We start from the raw sequence: 9,340 nt of genomic DNA on the forward strand, positions 1-9,340 counted from the left end.
CACACGACACACACACACACACACACACACACACACACACACACACACACACACACACACACACACACACACACACACACACACACACACACACACACACACACACACACACACACACACACACACACACACACACACACACACACACATACATATACATACATACGTATAATACCTACATACATACATAGTCTTTTCTATATGGCAGTTTCAGTGTCGCCGAAGCGTACACCGACTTGGAGACTATGACGAAATATTACGACGTCGCTGATATGTCGTTCAATTTTGAGTTGATTCCTATTGATGAAGCCTGTCATACTGGCTACTGCATAAAAGAACGGATAGATGGCTGGATAAATCAAATGGGAACGACAAGTCGGTGGCCGAACTGGGTTTTAGGGAACCATGACAATCATAGAATTGCAACGAGAATGGGAGAAGCATATGTTAATGCTATGAACGCCCTCTTGCTACTCCTACCGGGAACACCGACAACGTACTATGGCGAGGAGATTGGCATGCTCGACCATGGCAACATCACATTCAATGAGACCAGAGACCCATATGGGTTAAATTTCGGACCAGTGAGTTGTATACTGCATTCCGATTCGGAAATTAGAAAGAAGAAAGAAATTTAGAGTTTTTAGAGTTAGAAATTTTGTCATTGTTATTTCTGATTATGTAGTTAATATAGAAAATCCTATTATAATTAAATTGGGTAGCATATGTTTGAGTGCTGCGTCGAACTTGGCTGAGTTCACTGTTTCATAGAGAACACAGAGCTATTATAAACCCAACCATAGGAAACAAAATTAGCGTGTTTTTTGGTTTGTTTGTGAAGGATCGGTACCAGGAATTTTCTAGAGATCCAGAGAGAACCCCAATGCAGTGGGATTCCTCTGATCCAGCAGCCAACTTCTCTACGAGCAACGATACATGGTTGCCAATGCATCCCGATTATAAAACTACGAACGTAGAGGTATGCGTGCTCGATGCACTATGGGCGTTAGCAAAAGAATGTTAAAGCTGAAATTATTTAAATGTTTTGGATAAACATTCGGTTATTTTCCTCACGATTCGCCTAGCCTATATTCACCATAATGTCTATATCTATCCGGCATCAGTGATTCTCGAGCTAACTATAGTCGGTAGCTGTTACAGACATGAATGCTCTCTATACGCGTGTGCGTGTATACCCGCGTCATAATAACAAAGGCTTTATTCATCGAATCTCATCTGTATATCCAGAGAGACCGTGTACAAGATGGCGTTGCGCAAAAGATGCGTTGTTACCCGACCGCCGAGAGCGGTTAAGCCGCGCACTTCCGCGGGACTGGGCGCACGCGACCGCAGGGTGTTGTACACATGTTATGGAAGCAGGAACCCGTCATAAACGCAACCACCCGACACGTGGTAATTCGAATTGCCACGTGTCGCTATTTAATTACAACACGTCGATAATATTTCCGACACGTTGTAATTCGAATTGCCACGTGTCGCTATTTAATTACAACACGTCGATAATATTTCCGACACGTTGCAATTCGAATTACAACACGTCCTTAATTCTTTCGACACGTCGCAATTCGAATTACAACACGTCCTTAATTCTTTCGACACGTCGCAATTCGAATTACAACGTGTCGTTAAATCGACCAATAGGGCCGTGTGTAATTCGAATTGGCGAGACGTGTCGAAAGAAATTAAGGACGTGTTGTAATTCGAGATTGCCCAACGTGTCCGAAAGAATATAAGGACGTGTTTGTAATTGAATTGCAGAACGTGTCGAAAAGAATTAACCGACGTGTTGTAATTCGATTCCGGACGCGTCTTAAATGGAATACAGACGTGTCGTTAAATCGACCAATAGGGCTGTCTTACAATGAATTACAACGCTGTCGTTTAAAATCGACACATCAAGTCGGTTGGAAGATACTCTGACAGTTGCCTGGTAAGCGAGGGTAGCGAAGGAGCAGGTGAAGGGAGGGGGAGGGGAAAGGGAGAAGAATTTAGAGTAGTACTAGTGAGGTGGAGACAGACGAGAAGCCTGGTGGAGGAAGGAAGGGGAGAGAGAGATCAGGTGGCTGGAAGGAAGGGAAAGACTGGTGGAGAAACGGAGAGCGGGGAGAAGTTTGGTGGACGAGGAGAAGGGGAACGGAGAAGCTGGTGGAGAAGGGACGAAGCTGGTGGAGGAGGAAGGGAGAAGGGTACAAGGTGGTGGAGGAGGGGAGACGAATGTGGACCGTAAAGGATGAGGGAGAAGCTGGTGGTGAAGGAGGGCAGGGGAGATAGCAGGGGGAGAATGCGAAGCTGGTGAGGAGGGAGGGGAGAAGGAGAAAGCTGGTGGAGAAGGAGAGGGGGAGAAGCTGTGGAAAGGAGGGGGAGAAGGAGCGTGGTGGAGGAGGATAGGGAGAAGGAGAAGCTGGTGAGAAGGAAGGAAGGGGGAGAAGCTGGGGGAGAATGAGAAAGGGGAGAAGAGAAGCTGGTGGAGGAGGGGAGAAGCTGGATGAATATGGAGAAGGGGAGAAGCTGGGGTGGAGAAGGGAGGCAAAGGGGAGAAGCGTTGGAGGGAAAGGAAGCTGGTGAGGAGAAGGAGGGGAGAAGCTGTGGAGGAAGGAGGGAAGGGGAGAAGGCAGGCGGGAGAAGGGAGCTGGTGGAGGAAGGAGGGGGAGAAGAGAGAAGGACTGTTAGAGAAGGATGAGGAGGGAAGCTGGTGAGAATGGGAAGGGGAAGAAGGAGAAAGGCTGTGAGAAAGAAGAAGCTGGTGGAGGAGGAAGGGAGAAGGTAGAAGAGGTGGGGAGGAGGGGGAGAAAGCTGGTGCCGAGAAGGGAAAGAAGCTGGTGAGAGGAAGGAAGGAGAAGGGAGAAGGTGGTGGAGGAGGGGAAGAGCTCGGGTCGGAGAATGAATGAGCAAGGCAAGGGGAGAAGGGAGAAGGTGGTGAGAGAAGGAGGCGAGGGAGAAGCTGGCGGAGCAAGGGAGAAGGGAGAAGCTGGTGGAGGAAGGAGGGGAGAATGGAGCTGGGTGAGGAGGAAGGGGAAGGGAAGAACTGTGGAAGAAGGAGGAGGGGAACGAAGCCTGTGGAGAAGTGAGGAAGGGGAGAAGGGAGAAACTGGTGAGGAGGGGGAGGAAGCTTCTCCTTTCTCCACCAGCTTCTCCCTTCTCCACGCTTTCCTCATTCGGCCACCAGCTTCTCGGCCTCTCCCCCTCCTCCTCCACAGCTCGTTGGTCTTCATCCCCGTTCCTCCTCAAACCTTTCCCCTTCTCCCCTTCCTCCTCCACCAGCTTCTCCTTCTCCACCAGTCTTGCTCGCTTCTCCACTCACGCGATTCTCCACCATCTTCGTGCCCCTCCTTACTCCCCCTCCTTCTCGCCTCTTCCTCTTTCTCCAGCCAGCTTCTCCCCTCCTCCTCCAATCAGCTTCTGCCCCGCTCCTCTAAAACTCCACCAGCCTTCTCCCCCTCCTCCCAAGCTCGGTCCCTTCTTCCCCTTCCCAATTCCACAACCCAGCTTCTCCGCCCTCCGACTCGCATTCCTTGCCACCAGGCTTCTCCGCTTACTCCCCCTCTGCCCTCCACCAGCTAACATTCCCGCCCTCCATCTCCACCACTTCTTCCCTCCTCCATTCTCCACCAGGCTTCTCGCTCTTCTCGCCCCTCCCCTCCACCAGCTGCCACATCTCCGCGCCTCCTTCTCCCTTCCTCCTTCTCCCACAGGCTTATGCACCCCTGCCTGGTGGGCCGGGCCCTGCGTCCCCCGCGCGGCCCGAGCGACCAAACGTTGTCCCTTCTCCCCTTCCTCCTACCACCAGCTTCTCCCTTCCTTTACCAGCTTCTCCCTGCTCCTTCTCACACCAACTTCCTCTCCCTCCCTCCGTCTCACCAGCTTCTCCCCCTTTCACACCAATTCTCTCTTCTCCCCTTCTCGCGTCTCCACCTACTATTACTTACTCCCTAAACTTCCTCCTCCCTCCCAGCGCTCTCGCTTCCGCCTCCCCCTCCCTTCCCCATGGGCTGGCCTAATATCGCCGGTACTTACCGGAGAAGCTAAGTGGCAGGAGTATCGTTCGGAAACGCGGATGGGTCCGATTTAACGACACGTTGTAAATTCATCAAGAGCGAGATCCCGGATGAATTGGAGGAGGTAGGTAGTGGCGAGCGAGGTTTAACGACACGTGTAATTTCATGGGGTAAGAACAATCCCTATTGGTCGATTAACGAGCACGTTGTACAAATTCATTTAAGACGCGTGCGTCGAATTACAACACGTCGTTAATTATTCGACACGTTTGCCAATTCGAATAAACACGTCTTAAATGTCTTCGAGAACACGTCGCAATTCGAATTACAACACGTCATTAATTCTTTCGACACGTCGCATTCGGAAATTACAACGTGTCGAAAGAATAACGAACGTGTGTAATTCGAATTGCGCGACATGTCGAAAGAAATTTTTAAGTTTTTTTTTTATTAATTATTTTTTTTTTTTTTTTTTTTTTTTTTTAAGGACGTGTTGTAATTCGAATTGCGCGTGTCGAAAGAATTAAAGGACTGTTTGTAATTCGGAATTGGCAAACTGTCGGAGAATAAGTATCGACGTCGTTTGTAATTAATAGCGACACGTGGCAATTCGAATACCACGTGTGCGGGTGGTTGCGTTTATGACGGGTCTCCTGCTTCCAGTAAACATGTAGCGATTCTCGCGCTGCCCGCTATACCGAATTTCAGCGCGGCCGAAAGGAGGGCGGGCGCGTGAAACCGTATAGCGGATGAGCGTAACATCGCGCAGTTTGCTCGTCCAGACGTAACACGCGGCTTGACTACGGCGGCCTTGTGGGATGCAATTTCCTGTTGCTGCTGGTATCTGTCTAAATGGACAAGAAAGGGCGGCGGCGTATTCGTTGTGGGGGCGCGCTTCGCCGCGAGCTGTACGCTGCGCGCGATAAGGGCGGGGGCCGCATGTCTCCAGTGTCACAACGTTTTGAATATAGGCTAATCCGATACCATTCCCGGGCATTCACGCTCTGTGCGTCACGACTATCGTGACTGTAAATATCGACGTTTGCAGAAGTCATATAGATTAGTCGCGGCATTCTGGTGGACGTCGAATCTGCATGCTACGCAATTGTCTTCATAATTCCGCATACATCGCGAGAGAGTGTGCGGTGTGGATGGGGGGGATTCGACGGAGCCGGCTAAAATGTCTAGTGACAAAAGGGAACGCTAGCGCAAGGTTAGAGGGAGAGCGAAGAGACAGCAATTATGCCGGCAGCCGCGGGGGGCATACGATTAAGTGCGATGGTAGCGGATAAATGCCTCATCGTCTTGGTCGAAATGAGTGTAAACGCGGGCACTAAATCTACCGTCGTCAATCATAATGTCGGCTGGCAGCGAATCAAAACTAACAATCGATGCAAGCGGATCGAAATCTAAGTACACGTGAACGCTGTTATCGATTAATACTGCAATAGGCAAAAAATATAGGCCGCCCAGCGACGATATGTCATTCATTATCGTCCCACTATTTGCCGTAGCGATCATTACGTAAACTGTCTAAATGTCACAAGCTATGCTACGGGGGAGTGACCACTTAGAACACGGCCCATCACCACCGCGCCTGTTCTATTGTTATATTAGGTAATTGGTGCTGCGATGGTTCATAATGGCGTTTTAGCCCAATCGCGTTTTGTTCCCAATATCTGCTTTTAATGCGTTCTTCGTGATGAATCATGAGATAGGTCAATTGTGGTTTGTCGTTTGCTTATATTTGCTGTTAATCGTTGACATAAAAATAAGTAAGCGATCGGCAATTGCTAGCCGTGGTGCAGCGCTTTCGATTTTCATGTATAATAGCTTGAGGAGTGTGCATAAATTCTAAAATTCATCCAAACTTGACATTTGCGAGTTATCCAGTAACCGCTTCGTGTTAATGATGAAATTCGGTTCGAACGCAAACTGCGATTAGTCATGGAATATACGCATGAGCGATTCGAAATACGTTCGCGTAACTAAATAGGCCGACAGCTGGTTTTATCGGTAGTGTATTGTGAAAGCTCTGCTACTTATTCTGATAGCGTCTTTGGGGTTTTGTTGCATTGTAGTTGCATATAATGAATAAATGGAATGGCGTGTAGTTTCGGTCATCAAAGGGTTATGTGATTGTCAGTGATATACTACAGTATGAATCAGGCAATGAAATTGTTTGGCGTGTGTGAAGAGTTGCATGTGTGAAAGGTTGCGCAAGGAAGGTACGATTTCAATAACTCAAACTACGGTGTCAGATTATAGAGTGAGAGATGCCCGGTCATTCACGCTGCTAGTATTAACGTGTGTGTTCTATGCGCAAGGTTTGCCATGGCAGTTCGCCTGGAGTTTTCCGTTGATGACTAGCGACATAAACAGCTGGCATAAGCCTCCAACCCGGCAGCATTCATAGAAGCTGAGGTTACGATTAATTAATGTAAGTAGAGGGAGAATGCTATCCAGGAAACTACAGCCGGGACAATGTGGACCTGGGAATGATGATGGTGTTCTTCCTAAGAGGGATTAATTTACACGTGGATGTTTGCACAAGTAGGTTTAATTGCTATAATATCAGATGTTGGTAATATATCAACTGCACTTATAGCGGCCAAATCTTGTGCATTCTCGTGATGCTCATGGGTGTTAGATAGGATGTTTATAGATGTGGTTTAGCGTGCGTGTGAGCGTGAGTGGGCGGGTGTGGTAACGCCTGTTCCGTGATATACAGTGTACATGTATAATATTATATAGTATGATTTAGTATATACTATACATATAGTATATAGTATATTAATTAAGTGAATAAAGAACACGCTTCATGTTTCCAATGATGTTTCTGCGAAAGTTATCCTCCACGTGTTTGTTAACACAGCTTTTTCGTTCAAGTTGTATAAAAAATATCGTTTGATTAGATACGCGGAGGAATAATTTACATAATAAGAAACCGGGAATGAATTATTAAACTTTCATAATAAAAGGTAGAGAAATTATAAGCCACTAACATTTTAAACAGCCGGCTACACGTTAAATCTATATATATAGTATATATATATATAGGGTATATAGATAGATATATAGTTAGCGTCTTTATGTATAACATCACAGGGCTTCTCATGCATGATGCAGTTAAGAATACAATTAAATAAATAACTTTACCTAGTTGCAAAATTTAGTAAATTATTAACCTCCAGACGGAAGCAATCAATATAATAATAGTTCACGCGGGAAATCTGCTATGTTAACACTGTAACTTGTATTTTACAATAGTTTTGCTACGTGACATGGTCGAGTACATGTGAAACAGGAAGATGGCCATTTTTATAAACGAGATCGTATAAGTAATTCGCTGATTCGTAAAGATACCAGTATCTTCATAGATCACGTCACGTGTTTCATCGAGATTTTCTAGAGGAGTGACAAAGTCCAAAACAATTTTTTGCTGAGGATATATGTTAAGAGCCTTCGCCACGTGAGCAGTCAAATGCATGTCATCGATGTGGAAGTACGGAAGATATGGCGAAACCTCGACGATTTTTCTTACAGCTTCCATAGTGTAAATTATGACTCCACCAAAGCAGTATCTGGGATATAACCTGCAAAATACATGTGAAATAAAAAGTGCGATATTACTAAATTCATTGTGTACGCGTATGTATATGCATGCAAAAGTTGGGAGGAATTGCATTTTTTGAGCTGTTGCTTCTACTACTACTACTACACTACTACGTACTAACTTACGTAATACTACTGAACTACTACTAACACTGCTACTGCTACTGCTTACTGGCTACTGGCTAATGGCTACTAAGCTGGACTACACTACTACTACTGACTACTACTAACTATCACTACTACTACTACTAACTAACAGTACTACTACTACTACTACTACTCATACTACTGACTACACTACCACTACTACTACTACTACTACTGACTAGCGATTTTATCTGATTAATATAACTAGCTGAAGATCTACGGGATTGTAGACTGGACTAGCTACTACTACTACTGACTAGCTCGCACGTAGGGCGGTGTCGGAGGGGGTACTACGCCGGAGAAGGTGATGTGATGATGACTGATGATGGATACAAATGGTCTGATAGATTCTCTGTCCTTAGGCTGGACGTGATAGGTTGGTGTGTGGAGTAGTAATGAAGGGCTAGCAAAAGTGGATTTTGCTACTAAATGTGGATTCTCTGCTACTGAATTGTGATTTCTTACTGACTAAATGTGGATTTCTGCTACTCGCTTTTTCCTTGAATCCTGCATTGTTAGGCGCCAAAATAGAATCTGTTAGCTCAAGAGACCTGTTTTGTTTGAACAAGTGGTTTCTTTCAACAAATACAGCATGGAATTTTTCTAACAAAAGAGATTCTTAAGCTTCTCTTCTAACTAAAGATGTTCCATCTAGTCATGAAACTAAATGCAAAATTTTTAATTATTTAATTTAAATTTTTAAGATGCTTGAAACATTTTTGGCAGATATGGGCAATCCCTTAACTTGAGATGATTCCACTGTGTCATTGCGAAAAAGTAGACGATAATCCGAAAAAAATTACTTGAATGAAATATGAAATGTAATAGTATACCTAGAAATTAAGAAACCGACAAAACCAGAAGAGCTAAAAAACGTAAGTAATGTAATACAACCGATAATAATTATAATAAAGAGAGAGAGCGCGCGGAGAGAAGAGAGCGAGAGAGAAAGTGTGCGCGAGAAAAGAGAGAAGAGAGAGAAAGAAAGAGAGAAGAGAACGAGAGCCAAAGGACGAGAAGAGAGCGAGAGAAGAGAGAGAGAGAGAGAGAGAGAGAGAGAAGAGCAATAGAGAGAGAGAGGGACGAGAGAGCGAGCGAGCGGAGAGAGGAGAGAGAGAGTGAGAGAGAGTGAGAGAAGCGAGAGAGAGCAAAGAATGCACGGAGAGAGAAGAGAGAGAGAGAGAAAGAGAAAGTGCGAGAGAGAGAAGAGTATGCGAGAGGAGCGAGAGAGAAACAGAGAGAGCGAAGAGAGAGAGAGTGTGTGTGTGTGTGTTGTTGTGTGTGTGTGTGTGTGTTGAAGCGAGAGAGAGAAAGAGCGCAGAGAGAGAGAAGAAGAACAGATGAGTGTGTGAAAGAGAGAGAGTGCTGTGTGGTGATTAGAGACCGAGAGAGAGTGGTGTTGTGTGGTGGTGCAGCGATGGAGGGACCAAGATCACACGAGAGAGGAGAGAGGAATGTCTGAGGCGGGACTTACAGGTACAGCGAGAGGGTCGAGGATTTGTAAAAGGCAGGTGCCCTCCCGTCCAGGCAGCAGGGGTCGGTATGGCCGAGGTGGGAAAGGT

General features: G+C 46.1%; 2 protein-coding genes across 3 annotated transcripts in view; one reads left to right on the forward strand and one right to left on the reverse strand.

The window, feature by feature from the left end:
• Positions 1-9,340, forward strand: part of LOC106805842 (alpha-glucosidase-like) — a 19,281-nt gene that overhangs the window by 5,763 nt on the left and 4,178 nt on the right. Inside the window, exons 7-8 of the mRNA XM_014807601.1 lie at positions 209-584; positions 842-979. Of these exons, the coding sequence (XP_014663087.1) occupies positions 209-584; positions 842-979 (514 nt within the window). The remainder of the gene's footprint in view (positions 1-208; positions 585-841; positions 980-9,340) is intronic.
• Positions 7,097-9,340, reverse strand: part of LOC106805843 — a 57,427-nt gene continuing 55,183 nt past the window's right edge. For both annotated transcript variants that reach the window (XM_014807603.1, XM_014807602.1), the window contains one exon: positions 7,097-7,612. In XM_014807603.1, coding sequence (XP_014663089.1) covers positions 7,258-7,612 — 355 coding nt within the window. In that variant the 3' untranslated portion in view covers positions 7,097-7,257. The remainder of the gene's footprint in view (positions 7,613-9,340) is intronic.

Source organism: Priapulus caudatus, unplaced genomic scaffold (genome assembly GCF_000485595.1).
Source record: "Priapulus caudatus unplaced genomic scaffold, Priapulus_caudatus-5.0.1 Scaffold129, whole genome shotgun sequence".
NCBI classification, from domain to species: domain Eukaryota; kingdom Metazoa; phylum Priapulida; class Priapulimorpha; order Priapulimorphida; family Priapulidae; genus Priapulus; species Priapulus caudatus.